The 17719-nt window shown below is 43.3% G+C and overlaps 1 protein-coding gene across 3 annotated transcripts in view; it reads right to left on the bottom strand.

The window, feature by feature from the left end:
• Positions 1 to 17719, bottom strand: part of SAP30BP (SAP30 binding protein) — a 44234-nt gene that overhangs the window by 17437 nt on the left and 9078 nt on the right. For all 3 annotated transcript variants that reach the window (XR_014019310.1, XM_081270919.1, XM_081270920.1), the window contains exon 4: positions 2031 to 2073. Coding sequence is in view for 2 of the 3 variants with exons in the window: in XM_081270919.1 (XP_081127045.1) it covers positions 2031 to 2073 (43 nt within the window). In the remaining variant the exon portion in view is untranslated. The remainder of the gene's footprint in view (positions 1 to 2030; positions 2074 to 17719) is intronic.

Raw genomic sequence — 17719 nt, 5'->3', positions numbered from 1 at the left:
AGCCTCCTAAGCCGACCAGTTCTTTGAGACAGTGTCTTGTTAAGTTTCTGAGGCTGGCCTCAAATTTGCAATCTTCCTGCCTCAGCCTGCCAAATTGCTGGGATTACAGATGTGCATCTCAGCATCCAGCTCAACAAAGCTATTTTTAAAGTGTGGCATGGAGTTGGGTATAGGCAGTACACACCTGCAATTCCAGATCACAAGTTCAAGGCCAGCTTCAGCAACTTAAGTCTTAAGCAACTTAGGGGACCCTGTCTCATAATAAAAGGTCAAAAAAGTTGGGGGTGGATCTAGGATGTAGCTCAGTGGTAAAGTGCCCCTGGGTTAAATTTCCAGTATCAAAACAAATAAACAAAGATGGCAGAGAGAAACAGTGCTCAGTTGGCTGTGAAAGAAGTTGGGAGCTAAGATCCCATACACACTGTGTCATGTGCCAGACACTGCTGTTGAGTGGAGGGCACTGCCATGATGGCTCACAGACAGGCTGCTCTCTGACCTCCAGCCTTGAAGCTTCTTAATAATAAACAGAAAGATCAGGTGGGGTTCTGAAGAAGAGGCTGAAGCTCTTGCCACACCTGGCCCTACAGATTACTCACTAGGGACAGGCCCTTGGCTCCCTAGCTGACATACTCTGCCTCTTCTGGTCTAGAAGGAAACTACTGCCCCTGATGTTGCAAGTCTCTCAATTTTGGGCAAACTCTAGCTAGGGCTTAGGAAAACCCGGGGCCATTATAGAATTTGGAAGATTCAAATTCCACCCATTAGAGAGCCCAGGGATCAAAGCAAAATCCTGCTGAGAACTGGGGTGGCACTGAACAGCATTATGGTTTAGATTAGGTGTTCTCCAAAAGCTTCTGTGTGAGAAAGTTTAAATGAGAAATGATTGGGTTTTACAAGGCTTAACCTTATCAGTGAATTAATTCCTGATGGGGATTAACTGAGTGGTAACTGAAGGCAGGTAGGGTGTGGCTGAAGGAGGTGGGGGCATGCCTTTGGGATATGTTTTTGTATCTGACAAGTACAGTCTCTCTGCTTCCTGCTCATCATGTGAGCCACTTCCCTCTGCCATTATCTTCTGTCATGATGTTCAGCCTCACCTCAAGCCCGGAGGAATGGAGCCAGCTGTCTATGGACTCAGACCCCTGAAACTGAGAGTTGCCAAATAAACTCTTCCTCCTCCCGACCCCCAGCAAAAGGATCCTACTTAGAGAAAAAACAAGTGGAAGGGAGGCTGGAGGAGCACTTTCTGGCCAAGTCTCTGTGATCTGAAAACTTGGGACTAGAAGGAGTGAGCCTTCAATGCCAACATGGGTGTACAAGGGAAGGTTTTATAGGTGTCCCTGGGAAGAAGAAAAAAATATGCTTTGTAAACATCACTGGGACAGGCAAGTAACAGCTGCCATAGAGAGGGAGGGTTGACATTGTTGAGAGGCCTGGATTCACTGGAAAATTCCCTTGGGTAAGGCTTTTGGATTCAATAATGTCCATGGCCAAATTAAAGGAGCTAAGAAACTTTCTAATGGGATTAGAGGCTGGGATTGGCAAAGGAGGCGGACGGTACCTAATTTTCCAGAAACGGCTCTGTCTCTCACCAAGGGCCCCAAACTCATGGGTTTCAGGGCATGTTCTTGCCTGGGGACAAAGCAAAATTCCAGCAAAGGCCATATGCTGACTCTGTGAGCAACATGAACATCAGTGGAGGGGGAGGAGGAGAACAAAGGCAAAGAAAGGACCCAGGGCACAAGGGGAAGAAACAAAGCTCCCAGCTGATGGGGACCTGGAACCCCCTCCTGATATATTAGCAACTTAGGAAATCCCAATAAGATGTACCATGAATATTATTAAATGAAGAACTGCTTTGGGGGGGTCTCAGTCATTCTAGAAAATGCCCAAGGCCCTAAGAGGGAGTCTGAAGGGAGGATGCTCATAGCTGAGAAAAGCCCCAAGGAGCAGAGGCTGGCATAGCCAGAAGCTGGTTTGCTCACAGGGCAAGGGTTACAAGTATGCCCCAAGCTCTCCTGCATACTTACCAACTAGTTCTTGGGGATCTCGCTTCTCTACTTCTGTGTTATCCTGCAGAAGAGAAATAACACACAGAGGTAAGATCAGGCCCCTGAGCCAGTCCCTCTCTTCAGGAGATGCCTGATTTTTTTAGGGAAGGAGAGGAGGGAAAATTATAGCAGTGGCACTAAATGAAGGGGAGCAGTGCTTTGGGGGCTTCTGAGATCCCAGAGCCTCCTACCCCTTCTTCCTTATATCAGGTGGGATACTCCAGAGTGCCGTGTTAGTCTTCTTCCATGGCCTCCAGCAAGGAGCAGTTCCAACTGATGCTGAGGAGAGCCAACACAGCAGCATTCCTGCCTGGGCCACCTGTATGATCTGAACCATACCTGCTGCTCCCTTGGGCTCAGGAAGCCCCCTGTACCCTGAAGCAGCAGAGCTCAAGATCCTGGCTGCCTCTTCCTCCAGAGCCTAGGCAGTGCCGCAGAGTATATTACTGAGACAACAGGCACAAAGGAAGTAAGGGGTACTTCTTCATAATATCCTGCTCCCAAGATTGAGACGTGAGATTAGTTACTCCTGGAGTTTCATGTTTAGCTCAAGTCAAAAAAGGAGTCTTTACGTAAGGAGGTAGCTTGGCAGCTCACAGAACCCAAAAGCATGTGTACAGCATGCCTTTAATAAGGGACCAAATGAGGTCCCAGTTCCAGGCAGCATTCTTTGGCTGTATATTCTCTCTAACGAAAAGCTTTTCCTCAATACTTAATGCAAGTCGACAGTTACTCCCATTTCACCCTGTAGAAACCTAAATACAAAGGCTTCTTTTTATTTTTTAATTTTTTTAGTTGTTGTTTTTAATTTATTTACTTATATGTGGTGCTGAGAATAGAACCCAGTGCCTCTCACATGCTAGGCAACCACTCTACCAACTGAGCCACGACCCCAGTCCAACAAAGGCTTCTTATCAAAAAACTGCTTACCTCACTGCACCAGAGTAAATGCTTCATCTAAAACAAATCAATGGATGAGAAGGCAAAGGTTACAATCTAAGCCCCATATTACAAGTTTCTGACACAGCAGGAGGAAGGCATTCCCCCAAACATAAAATGGCAAGAACACACCTGTTTCCTACTGACCAGTAAGGTCAGTGATCTCAAGTGCCACTACAAGTTAATTATCAAAACAGAAAAAGCTGAGTTCACAGAATGTTGTTGGATCTCATTTCCTTTTCTTTCTTGGTGAGGGGGGAGATAAGACAGTGACAACTCTGCAACAAGATCTTCACATGGGAACCACCACAGAGCTCTGGACTCCACTCACACTGCATCTCAGAAGGGAAGGCACCGTGAGGGTTACCAAATTCCCTCCCAAGCTATGGCCATGTGCCAAGACCACACTACAAGTGCTTAACCCCTTCCCCAAAAAAGTCCCTCCTGATTAAGAGACAGACCAAAATCCTCTCTCTCTTCTAAACACTGCAGCTATTCATCAAACTGCAAGGGCACAATGTTAAAGCCAGGCTGCTTAGCAACCCACCTTCTAGGCACCCACCCCCTGCCAATCAGGTGGGCAAAGAGGAAAGAGGGCTAGGGTAGAGGAAGGCGGGAGGCGGGCCTGGAGCACTGCCACGTCAAGTTCAGGTTGGAGTCATAAATCAGCTGCTTTATAAAGAGCACCAATCTCTCAGGGGACCAACAACAATCCCTTTGTAGAAGTAACTGAAGAAACCATTATTAAAGAGTGGTCAGTAACAAGATGTGGGACTGTAAAATTTTCTTACATTTTTCCTCTAGGAGACAGCCTTCTTGGTGCTGATTGTGGGAAACATCATCTGGGTACATCCTACCTCCCTCAGCCAATACCAGGGACTGACCTGTGAACTCTAAGGGCCCCAAACTCACTGTTTTCCAAGGCCCTGTTTCCTGCCACTCTCCTTTCATGGATAAATATGCAGAGTTGAGGAAGGAGGGTTGATAGTCACTGAAATCCTAATCCAGTGTTCATCTGAGTGACAGGAAGCTGGTCACCAAACATGCAAATGTCACTTAAAGGGCTCCCTAAGTACAGTAAAAGTTCAGGAGCCTCCCCATGGCTTCTTATGACCTTTGTGACCTGAGATGGGAGGGGAGGAAGTGTGTGTGGTGATGAGGGATGAATCCTGCATTTCACACATGCCTGGCTGGCTTAGCTGAGGTTCTTTAGTCATATCTGAGGAAGAAAATGATGGGGCAAAAACCAGACAGGAAGTATATTTGTGTATTTTCCTCTTATATTGTTTTGTTGTATGACTCTAGTTATTTTACATGTTAACTAAAAGAGAAAGGTAAACCGGGCAGTGGGGGGCTGGGATTGTGGCTCAGTGGTAGAGCGCTCGCCTAGCGCGGGTGGGACCCAGGTTCGATCCTCAGCACCACATAAAAATAAAGGCATTGTGTTGTGTCCATCTACACCTAAAATAAATAAATATTTTTTAGAAGCTTAAAAAAAAAAAAAAAAAAGAAAAGAAAAACTAGGTAGTTGGTTTCCATTTGTGAACTGATCTAGTCCTTGCTTTCTACTCTGTTAGACAAAGAATGGGGTATGCCAGAGAGCACCCAGCTAAGGTGCTAGAACTCGTATTTTACATCCAAAACACAGGTTCACCTGACCTACCTCAGTGGAACTTGGTTCCACGGGCCTCCAACTTTTGGTGCCCCCAAACAAAGTGCTGACCACTGGACCATGGGCCTTATTCCAAATGTGAGAAGATTCTCCTGCCTTAATCCCATAAGTCAAATGCATAAATGAGCCTGCATATCTTCAAAGCCATATGAGGCAGTGGGCTTCAGGAAGGGGCCAGAAACATGGAGCTAAGATCTCCTAGGATGTAAGATCTTTGGAGATCTCCTAAGATTTCTGGAGCCCATTGGTGTTATAGGCACCCTTGGAACCTGGAAGTTTCTGGAGAATCCACAGTGGGAATCTACCTCCTGCTGGCCACACCCTGTCCTGTTTTTGGAAGGTAATTCTTCTGCCCTGAGACCAAAAAGCTGGGTGTGAGCTTGTTTAACCCTGGGCACGTCATTGCATAGAGCTGCTTCCGAGAAAACAAACCAAGTTCTTACGGCTCTTATGGTGCCCACTCTGACAAATCAGGTTCCCTCCATATCTGAGCATAAGACCAGAGGCACAGCATCACCTGTACTTCAATGGAGAGGGGTCCAGACTTAAAACACCACTGAGGAAGTCTTGGCAGAAAGTGGGAATCACTGAAGATGGTGATAAATATCCCAAAATGCTTTCAGGACCACTTACGCCCATCCATTGAAGCAAGTTTCACTAAATGAAAACAGGCACTATTCTGACAGTAGCAACTTGATTCCACAAGGACCTCCATACAGTGGAAGAAAGGGTAGGAAGCGGAGGGAGACTGTCACAGTAAAAACAAAGACCCAGAGGAACATCCTCCTAATTGTCAAGCCAGATACTATTCAAGTACCCATGACAGCTATCACAAGCTAGTCATAGGACACGCGCATGAGGTAGTATTTTAAATGGCAGAGCTAAGGGGACAGAAAAAAAGGGTCACATTATTCAATTATACCTGCATTTGGAGAGTCTTGCCATGCCCTTAAAGAGGCAGGAAGGGGAAGGGGAGTAATGAAGACACAAGCAAAAGCAATGAGAAATCACTGTTCCTCTTTCCTTCCCACAAATCACATTTCAAAACTCACAGGGGACACCTGTCTTGACTTGTACAGATCCGTTCCTCTGGCTTCCAGTTGGTTGAAGTAATAAACTCAGCCTGGAGATCTATTTACCAGACAGTTGTCTGAGTCAGTCAGGAGGCATGGAACCCACAGCCCAGAGACAAGAAGGCAACAGCACATGTCTCTCAGGTAGAAAAGGTTGAGAGGGACTCTCCTAGTCTATAGGAAAGATGAAAGAAAGCATCGCCCTATGAAAGGAAAGCAGCTTTCAGCTCCCTAGTTCAAGTCCAATTAAGACACAAGGAAAAACAAAAGCCCAAATCCACAGCTTTCCAACAGAAGCTACGTGAGAAGACAAGGGAGGAGGAAAGAACCACTCTAGTTCACATGCTGCTCCCCAGCCTTCACCTGAGACCAAAGTCCCAATAGCTAGAGCATGACGTGGCTACAGCAGGCTGTAGAACTTGCCAGTTTGGTTTAACTGTGACAGACACTTCGGAGAACACACCAGCTATGGCTGTAGGTCAGTAGCAGAGCCCTGGTATTCTCAGGAATTACAGAACCTAGAATTTGGTTCTCCCTGTAAAGAATACGAAAGCCCAGTCACCAATGAAGCTGACTGGGGCACAGGAAGGAAGTAAAAACAATATAAATTCATGAAGATAGAGGAGCTGCCATTGGAGCTGGGAGGATTTACTCAGCATATCCTGAAGCAGGTTTATTTACAGCCAGCAATATTTCGTAGACCCTCCCTAGAACCAGTCTCACAACACACACACAAAGCTCCAGTAACAAACTCATAACAGTACTGGCAGCCTCTCACATCTGGATTCTGCCAATCAATAATGTTTTCTTTTCAGGTTTGGGAATATTAAGCACAGAGAAAGCACTCTGAGCAGCACACAGAGAAGCCTCTACCAGAGCCAGAGCCAGCATGTGATGGATTTCAGCTGGGCAATCTAATTTGGGATATGGGGAGGTAGACTGGTAAACTAATACCAACCAAACTGTATCATCTCAGCTCTGTGACAGCCACATAGTTATAGAGCCCTAATGCTATCTTACTTAATGAGCAAACTATCTACTTAAATGAATCTTCACATAGTCCTGGGGCCCTCTTCTCCCCTCTCCACACCAGGGCTTTGCAATGCTTGCTCCCTGCCCACTGTTGCCTAGTAAACCCTATGCAGTCTTCAGACCTCAGTCTAGGGAAGCTTCTTCTGGCTCCATCCACTCAGACAGGGATGACACCCTGTTCTACTGTGTGTGCTTGCAAACTGTCCAGCATATTGCCTAGTATAGTCAGTACCTGGCCCACAGCAGATGTGCAAACACTGTCACACACAGAGGCACTCTCCACTGTCAGTTTTCCTTCAGTCTAGGGCAGGGTTTTGTGGCAACCTTCTGATGCAGTGCAGTAATGTCTAGGCTCCAAACATGTTAAACTCCAGTTAGTTTCAATGTGTAGACACGGAAAACTTCGTAAGAGGCGCTAACAAAGGTGTTAGATTTGCAATAAAAGAGAGGCCCAAGACAGAGAAGACTGGGAGTGGCACCTTTTTTATTTATTTATTTTTTCCTTTTTTTTGTGGTTCTAGAGATAGAATCTAGGGCCTTGTACATGCTAGGCAAGTGCTCTACCACTGAGCCACATCCCATCCTTAAAAAATATTTTAAACCCAATTTAAAAAAAATTTTAGTTGTAGATGGATATAATACCTTTATTTAATTTATGTATTTTTATATGGTGCTAAGAATCAAACCCAGCGCCTTACATGTGCTAGGCAAGCGCTCTACCACTGAGCTATAGTCCTAGCCACTTAAACCCAATTCTTTACTCTTCTCCCTGTATCTTTTTTCTAACAATTGGGCCTAATGCTCCTAAGAGGTGGTACATACCTATAGCCCAACTACTAAGGAGGCTGAGAAAAGGATTCCATAAGCCCAGGAGTTGGAAACCAACTGGAGCAATACAGTGAGACCATATGTCAAGACAAAACACAAAATCCAGAAGACAACAAATAAAAAACACAGAATTACAGTATAGTTAGTTCACTTATTTATTTATTTTTTTTAAAAAATATTTATTTATTTATTAGTTATTGGCGGACACAACATCTTTGTTTTTTTTTTTAAAGAGAGAGTGAGAGAGGAGAGAGAATTTTTAATATTTATATTTTTTTTAGTTCTCGGCAGACACAACATCTTTGTTTGTACGTGGTGCTGAGGATCGATCCCGGGCCGCACGCATGCCAGGCAAGCGCGCTACCGCTTGAGCCACATCCCCAGCCCCCACTTATTTATTTAACAAATAATTTATTGAGAATTTATTGTGTCTCAGGCAATAGGCAAAGCACTAGTGATAAAATACATATCAATCTAGGGAAACGGCATTAGGTATTGTACTAAACTCTTCAATTATGGTCTTATCTAATATTCAGAACAGCCCAGGAAACCATCTCTGAACTATCAAGACAGCATTGCTGTTTCAGAAAGACCAGTATGCATGCCCAGGAAACCCTCTTGGGGGCATCAAAGTGATAGTTGAAATGAGGTTTTCTGAGATGGATGTGAGTCACTTCAGGTAACCAAAAAAGCAGCAATTCTAGATTACTTCTGTCAAAACAACTCCAATCTCCAGAATAAATGATGCTGGTTTGACAGTCATGAGGGTGTGGGTGGGTAAGTGGGTGGAGGGAGGGAGTCCTGTCTGCAACCCCCAAGCTCAGTCAAGTTACAGAACCAAGGTTGCATGCGTACATTCCCCCCTGTAATCCAGATGCCAGCCCTCACAGGCTAGAGAGCCCTGGAGAAAGCCCATCACCAGCACATTTCCTTCAGTTGCATCCTGTGGTTTAGGATTGGGCCACTGCCATGGCACACTGCCTGTCTAGGGATGGAAACACAGCACTTATCAGAAAAATGGGCGGAAGCTGGTGGGGCTACTTTGGATGCTCTGGAATTACCTTTACTCCCAGAGAACTTACTGACAGGAAGGCTCAGCCCCCCAACCAGAGCCAGAGAAGGTTTCTCCAGGAAGGGTTAAACAGAAGACTGCCAAGACAACTTAAGCCAGCTCTAGAACTGGCCTCCTTGTAGATTAAGGAAAAGACAGGAAGGAGAAAAAAAAATGGCCTCTTTTTCTATTTGAAAAATTTGGTTAAAACAAAGCTGTGGCTCAGTATGGCTGTCAACGTTTGGCCACATGAAACACGCTGTATCGACCAGACTTCAACCTAAAAGCAAAAGCTGGACCAGGAGCCATTTCCAAAAAGATTTTTTTTTAAATATATATTTTTAGTTGTAGCTGGACACAATACCTTTATTTTGTTTATTTTTATGTGGTGCTGGGATTGAACCCAGTGCCTCAGGCATGCTAGGCAAGTGCTCTACCACTGAGCCACAACCCAAAGGGGATATTTTTATTATGTGACCATTCCAACAGTCATCTACACTTGATTTAAGACACTTGAGGATTTTTATTATCTTTTATAAGTAGCAGGGCAACAAATTTATCACAAAAGCAAAATATGAATTTGAGACTTGAAATGTAGGCAATAGCGCAGAAGAGACATGCATGTGAGGATTTTTAGTCTCTTGAAAGCTATAGAGGATGGTAAGAGAGGGCTGTTCCATTCCACTCTTTCTGATCCTACGACAGAGATTGCCTCACACCAAAGATCTGAGTAGTCAAACCTTCAGTGGAGGGGCCAGGCCACACTTTTCCTTCATGGCTTCCTAAAGGACAGTTTCCAGGCTTTAAGCCTATATTTTTTGGGGTGGGGGTGGTCGGAGCCAGACAAGGACAAAAGAGATAGCTCTGAGGCTGAGAATAGCAAAGTGAAGATTTTAAGACTCAACTCTACATGGCCACCAAATTGCATTATTTCTTCTGAGAGATTAGAATCACCCTGAGGTGTTAGGATAATATCCTGAAAGCCAGGAGGGGAAACTGCCAACTGGTAGTCATCCACTTATGGGCAGGAAGGGGATTCATCATCCTGAGGGCCAGAAGGAATGCCAGTGCTTAAAGCATGCTGGGAAAAAAGTGACCGAACTCCAAAGTTAGGAAAACAGAAGAACAAACCCCACCAAACTCAGAAATCATGCATGGAGTAGGATTTCAAGAGACATAGATTAAAACACAGAAGGTGGGAAAGTGCTGGATCCCTAAGGAAAGGCAGTTTTCTGCATCATATAATTTCAAAAAGATGAGTCCCAGCTGGGGAGGGAGGGGCTTGGCCACACCTCAGTTAGCAATCCTCGGCATCTGGTCCTGAGGGGAAGGAGGTATGTTGGGGCTTGCACAGCCATGGGAAGGCGGACTGGGCATGTTATGGCTCCTTCTGGCTGCAGAGCCTTGGAGGAGCAGGCAAGGTGGGGCTTCTGTTTTCTTGGAGCCAGTACAGTCAACAAGGCCCCTCTGGAAGTGTGGTAGAGCCAAGAAGGGGTGAGAAAGAGAACAGTGGTCATTCTTTCACTCTGGAAAGTGACTTCTAAAGCCTGTCCTGTTGGGCCTTATTTCTGCTGCTCAGAGCAGGTTATCACCCAACAGATCCCTAGATCCCAGCCTGGAATGGGTCTTTCTGAGCATGAAATGGGAGGCATGGCCTTTCTAGAAGCTCCCAAGAGCTTCTAGAAAGGCCCTGCCTCCCATTTCTTCAAGGGCAGCCATAGCATTGTTGAGGACAACTCTAAAAGAAGGCCATTCATCATGCTGAGATCACAGAAGTGCCAGATGCTAGGCAGGCGTGGGTATTCTCTGTTTTGTTTTGTTTTTTAAAGAGAGAGAGAATTTATATATATATATATTTAGTTATCGGCGGACACAACATCTTTGTATGTGGTGCTGAGGATCGAAACTGGGCTGCACGCATGCCAAGCGAGCGCTACCACTTGAGCCACATCCCCAGCCCAGGCGTGGGTATTCTCAATAGTTCAAAGGTCACATTATAATTTCCAATGAGAAGACTAGGTGATTCACAAAACAGCAATAGTAAAGGGCCACTTCCTTCTCAGAAATGTCCTAGATGACCAGGGAACTTTTTTCTCTATTCAGCACTCAAAAGATCATGGAGAATGGGAGACAGAACAAGGGGGTAGGTGGAACACTAAAACTAAGTTGAGGGGCCAGTATACCCTCTCCCATAGTCTTCCTCCTATACCATAAACATAGAATTCACTGAAAGCTAATGTTTATTACTCAATTCTCACAACCACCCCACAAGGCAGACAGTATTATCTCATTCTGCAGATGAGTGAACTGAGGTAATGTATGATGAAGGAGGTTGCCTAGCAAATGGCAATGTTGAAATCCAAAGTAAAGTATCCAAATCTGTCTGACTCCAAAGTCTAGCTATATGGATTCCCAACTTAAAACTGTTTCTATGAAGTCTCTGGATATACCACTAAGGGAGCCAACATAAAACAGCAAGGAAGAATGACTCTCTAGTAGGCAGCAGAGCGGAGCAGGTGATAAACCCTGGACTTAAGAGAAAGACGGCCAGATTCACTGCCTTACAGCTATGATGATGATCAGGGGAAGCCACTCCTGAGCCTATGGTGCCCCAGTGAGTAATGCCTGAGTGGACTCCAAAGGAAGGGCTGGTGCTTAAGACTTAGACACAAACAGTGGGTGCTGCCTACAGACTTCTGTCCTCAGCCTACAGACTTCCTGGGAGCTCATGGAAGAAAAGCCATCAAATCTTGAACACGACTTAAGCTCTTTTTTTCTTCTTGGGTGAACATGTGGACTCTCAGTGATAGCTGGAACTCCCAAAGATGAGTTATTTCCTCTGACCTGACCGCTTAGAGAACACAGCAGGTTTCCAGTTCAATAGAGAATCTCACTAGAGAGAAACTGCAGGCACAGCATCTGACTCTGTAACAACTATAGCAATATATTCAGGTTTGGCTACAATAATGTACTAATTCTGGATTTAATCTACACAGCTGAAGCAAACATGAATATGAGGCAACTGATGTGAAAGAGTGTGGTGCTGATGCTAACATCACTGTGAGAACTAAACTTGGTGGATCGACAGACTTTTTCTTCTTTTTTTTTTTTTCAGTATCGGGGATTGAACTAAGACCTTTGAGCTACATCCCCAGCCCTATTTTATATTTTATTTAGAGACAGGGTCTCACTGAATTGCTTAGAGCCTCGCTTTTGCTGAGGCTGGCTTTGAATTCTCTATCCTCCTGTTTCAGCCTCTCCAGCTGCTGGGATTTGCAGGCGTGCAGCACTGCACCTGGCCAGACTTTTTCTTTTTTTAAAATCATCCCTGATTTAAAATACTTAGACAATTAAAAAAAAATTTTCTTACAGCAGCCTTAATTGACATATGACTTACATACATTTTTTTTTTTTTTTTTGCAGTGCTGGAGATTGAACCCAGGGCCTCATAGATTCTTTTTTTTTTTTTTTTTAAGAGAGAGTGAGAGAGGGAGAGAGAGAAAGAGAGAGAATTTTAATATTTATTTTTTTAGTTATTGGTGGACACAACATCTTTGTTTGTATGTGGTGCTGAGAATCGAACCCGGGCCGCACGCATGCCAGGCGAGCGCGCTACTGCTTGAGCCACATCCCCAGCCCCCTTCATAGATTCTTAAGTGTTTGTAGTTTTTAGTTTTTAATTTATGTTATGCTACTATTAAAATTACTGACATAGCAACATTGGAACCGGAGAACCAGAAACAAAACTGGATGTACATCTACATATGTATTATTATAGGCAAACAAAAAAAAAAAAGGGAAATGGGAGTATTATTACTGTTATGAGATTAGATGAATTTTTCTTTTACAAAATACTCAATTTTGCCATATAGTTTGACAATAAAAATAATATAAAAACAAAACTCTAATAGAATCACCATATATAATTTTGTTCTTCTCAAAAGAAAAAGTCCAGCTAGATACAGTATCCCAACCTGTAATCCCAGAGAATTGGGAGGTAGAGGCAGGAGGATTCTAAGTTCAAGGTCAGCCTAGGGAACTTAGCAAGACCTTGTCTCAGGGGCTGGGGATGTGGCTCAAGTGGCATTGCGCTTGCCTGGCATGCGCGGGGTGCTGGGTTCAATCCTCAGCACCACATAAAAATAAAATAAAGATGTTGTGTCCACTGAAAACTAAAAAATAAATATTAAAAAAATTCTCTCTCTCTCTCTTAAAAAAAAAAAAAAAGACCTTGTCTCAAATAAAAATTAACAAGAGCTGGAATGCAGCTCAGTGCTAAGCTCCCCTGGATTTAATCCTCAGTGTTGTTAAAAAAAAAAGGAAAAAAAAGTCCAAATATAAGCCTTAAGAGATAACTTTTACTCTCATACCCTGAAAAGTAGTTCTTAACTCTCAGGGTTGTCCAGAAGCACACCAAAGACTGTTTTCTATTTTGCTAAAGGACTTATGATTGTGCCAGGCATAATGGCACAAGCCTGTAACCAGGGACTTGGGAGGCTGAAGAAGGAGGATCAGAAGTTCGAGCCCAGCAACTTGGCGAGAACTTATCTCAAAATAAAAAGGACTGGGGATGCAACTTAGTGGTAAAGCATCCTTGGGTTCAATCCCCAATACCAAAGGTGGGGGGCAGGGGAAAACTCACGGTTCCTACTCCATCGCAACCTACATAATCTTTTTTTTTTTTTTTTTTTGAGGTATTGGGTATTAAACCCAGGGCCTTGCATATGCCAGGCAAGTGCTTTTCCACTGAGCTATTTCCCCAGCCCTTTTCATTTTTTATTTTGAGACAGAGGCTTACTAAGTTATTGAGGCTGGCCTCAAATTCATGATCCTCTTGCCTCAGCCCAGCTACTTGCTCTCTTAAATATCCTTCAATGTTTTGATGACCAGACACCCACACTATTTGTTTATAAACAGCTTTAGCATCTTCCTTTTGGACTTCAGAGTGCCAGAGGTGTAGCAAGCACACCTAGAGCCAACCTCTTCCTCCGTGGAAAATGGCACTTGTTCCACAGTCTCTTCACAGTCAATAAAGAGAATGTAAGATTTCAACCTTTAGTACTGTCCATGGCCAACTGCTGACAGGCTCCTGAAACTTCTTCCTAAAATCAGTGGTCAACAACAAGTTCTTTCAAAATAAGCTGCTTAGGCAGTTTTCAGTTTCCAGGCCTTTGATTCTTTAAAAGATCAATAATGAGGAGGATTTGGAAAGGAGAACATGAGGAAATTATTGAGTCAGATTGGCTCAATACAAATCTGTTGTCCAGACTCTGAATCAATAATATGCAGTAACTGGGTTGGGGTAGTGGCTCAGTGGTAGAGCACCCACCTAGCATGGGTGAGGCACAAGGTTCAATCCTTAGCACCACATAAAGGTAAATATAAAGGTATCGTGTCATCTACAACTAAATAATAATATTAGTGCTAATACTAATGCTACTACTACTACTACTACTAATAATAATTATAAGCAGTTACTGAAAAACCTGACCTTCAGGTTGGGTATGAACAACCACTGGGAACAAAAAAGCAAACACTAGGGCTGTGGTTGTGGCTCAATGGTACAGCTTCCCCCTAGCATGTGCGAGGCCCTGGATTTGATCCTCAGCACCAGATAAAAATAAATAAATAAAGGTATTTTGTCCAACTACAACTAAAAAATAAAAATTTTTTAAAAAGCTGGGGTTGTGGCTCAGAGGTAGAGCGCTCACCTAGTGTGCATGAGGCACTGGGTTCAATCCTCAGCACCACATAAAAATAAAATAAAGATATTGTATCCACCTATAATTAAAAAAAAAAAAAAAAAAAAAAGCAAGCATACCCAAAAAATAGCTAAGCTGAAGCTCCAGGGGAGGGCACATGAGGACTTATATCACACACACACCCACCCAGGGAACTCTACCAAGGTACCATGACAAACTTACAAAGGTGTCATAGGGTATTTAAAAATTTCACAGTAAACAGCATCACTAGAAACCATACAAATTTATATGTATTACTTTTGAAAGCAGTAATAACTGAATTGTGAGGATAGTAGTACTTAAGTATTTGGAGCCAATTTCAGAATGAGGAGAACCATTAGGAATTTCTGTGGCCTGCAATTCTAAAAAACTACTGAGACCCCATGGGTGGTAACCTGGGAAGATATGGCAACTTCTGCCTTATGGAGTGAGGATGTTTAATGAGACCCAGCTACACTGCCAAGGCTGAGCAAGACTCACAATTGCATTTCATCCCATGAGAAGCAATTTCACATATGTTCTCCTGCATCACTACCATGGCTGACTTCACCCATAAAGTGAATGGAGTGTAGGTATGTACCTGTGCTTCCACAGCTGGAGGGAAGCCAAACCAGGGTACCACCCAGGGCTTCTGACAGAAAGCCACTAGCCTAGCTTGAACCTGTGAACTTCAATTTTGGCACTACTCTCAGGCTCTAAGAATCTTTATTTTTTATTTTATTTTTATTTTTTTGCGGTACTGTGGATTGAACTAGAAGTGCTTGCTCTAACACTGAGCTACATCCCCAGACCTTATTATTTTTTCATTTTGATACAGGTCTCATTAAGTTGATAAACCTGACCTTGAACTTGTGACCCTCCTACCTTAGTCTCCCAAGTCACTGAGATTACAGGCATGTGCCACTGCGCCCAGTAGTCTCTAATAATCTTAAAAATGCAGGCTAGGCGCAGTGGCACATGCCTGTAGAGGCTGAGGCAGAAAGATCACAAATTCCAAGCCAGCCTCAGCAAAAGCAAGGCACTAAGCAACTCAGTGAGACCCTGTCTTTAAATAAAATCTGAAACAGGGTTGGGGATGTGGCTTAGTGCCCCAAGTTTAATCCCTAGTACCAAAAAAAAAAAAAAAAAGGAGAAGAATATTAAAAATGTGTTTGTTTGTTTTAAAAAAACTTTAACTGGGGTCACACACATCTTTTCAAAAAATGCCAGAACACGCACCCCACGTGATGTCACTTCCATGACCCAAAGACACTCTTTTGCTTTTGCAGATGCTTTCTCTTGGGCCATGAGTATCCTTTTCCTAGGCCACAGCCTAGACTACGAGACCTCAGGGAGGCAACACTCTCAGTCCCTCCCAGGCAGCTGGCAACAGGCTGCTCCATCTTCCTTGCTCCAGGTCATCAATCTTTGTTTTCAAAGGAAGGGTGTGTCAAGGACAGTGAGTGGAAATACCTCCATCCACAGGAACTGTAGGAGTGGAGGAAAAAAATAAACAAGGGAAAACATTCCAGGGTAACCGAGGGAAAACCTGGACAATGAAGAGTGCAAAGGGGGACGCTCATATACCAAGGTAATCAGATGGAGGAAATGCTTGAGCCACCAGGTGTCCCTTCCATGAAGTTAGGACTTCATAGAGGAAAGCCACTGCTAGTCTGGTGTTTTTCTAAGACAGCAGTGCCACCTTCTGTTGAGTATGGGTTATACAGGGGTCAGGATGCTCACTGAGGAAGTAAGATCAGAAACCTAAGTTAGCGGAAAAAGAATGCAACAGAAACACCAAAAATGTTCCATTTCCTATGGGATGCTCAGCTGATTCCACTGACCTCTTCTCTGGTTTGGGACAAACCCAGCACCCGCAGAACCTCATTAGTGCCACCCCTGGGTGATGGACAGGACTAAAGACTCCCTATATAGCTGGGTCCAGAGTTACCATTTCTTATTCAAACTTCCAAATGAAGAATTTTGTACTCATAGATAATCCTTAACATCAGTGATTAAAAAAAAAAAAAAAGCAATTTCCACTCTTGGTATCCCCCTGTGCCAGAGATTAAACTCAGGACCTTGGGCATGCTACTGCTTAGTTATAACCTCAGTCCCAGTCTTGGTGATACTTTTTTTTTTTTTTTTGGTACTGGGGATGGAACTCAGGAGTGTTTTACCATTGAGTTACATTCCCAGTTCTGTTAATTTTTTATTTTGAGAAAGGTTTTGCTAAGTTGCCAAGGCTGGCCTTGAACTTATGATTCTCCTGCCTCAGCATTCCCAGTCATTGGGATCACAGGCATGTGCCATTGTGCCTGGTTCCCTTCACGTTTATGATTGCTCTTCTTGGAGCACAGTGTAGTTTAAAGCATGATGTTTACTATTCTAAAATTCTGAGGCTAGTCAAGCCTCAGAACCAAGCAGAAGTTCTGGCAGCTGTGTTCCTTGCTACTAGTGCTACTGAACACAGATATAACTGACATTATTAAGCCACGTATTGTACTTTTACTTACTCAATCCTCATAAAATAAATGAGGTGGATTTTATTATGATGCCTATTTTCCAGACAAGAGTGTTAAAGAAATTGTAGGTTAAAGAGACTAAGGTTAAGGGAGAGATGGAATTCAAACCTGGGTCTAATTCTAGAAATTTAATTTCTCTCCACCATGGTAGGCTGAATTTTCTTACTCTGGATACTCTAATGCCCACAATGAGGAAGATCCCAAAAGGGGAACTTAATAAACTTTTGCAGAAAAATAGAAGTTATGACACAACTATTTAATATACTAATTCATAATTTCTGTTTTGAAAGAATAGTGATTCTTGAAGTTGGTCTGCAGATCCAAGGGGTCTGCAAAGTCTAAATTATTCTCATAACAGTATGTTATTTTGCACTGTGTTGCCATTTGCAGAAGCAATGGCATATAAGCTGCTAGACAAATAACGGTAGTGGCACCAAACTGTAGCTGTAGTTACTGTAAACTCAGTTTATTAAAAAGAGAAAAAGTAAATCCATTTTCATGTAAGAACACTACTCTGGCAAAGTAGTAAAAATGATTAATTATTTTTAAATATATTTAATTATTAAATCCTGATCTTTGGAAAAAATGTACAATCTCTTTAATACGGTGTATGATGAACTGGGGGGAATACATGAACCTTTTTGTTGCATGCCAAAGTACGATGGCTGCTCAACAGAAAGCACATATGGTGAATGCCTGAGTTCCAAGCTGAGCTAGTCATTTTCCTCAGAGAACACCATTTCTACTTTAAAGAATGACCACAGACAAATTGGTTATACGATCTTGGGTATCTGCCAGGCATTTTCTGAAAAAAATGAAGCATGTCAC

Source organism: Spermophilus citellus, assembly GCF_964194105.1.
Source record: "Spermophilus citellus genome assembly, chromosome: 17".
In the NCBI taxonomy this organism is placed as follows: Eukaryota; Metazoa; Chordata; class Mammalia; order Rodentia; family Sciuridae; genus Spermophilus; species Spermophilus citellus.
The sequence above is the reverse complement of the archived record's forward strand: the minus strand, read 5'-3'. Positions and strand labels throughout refer to the sequence as shown.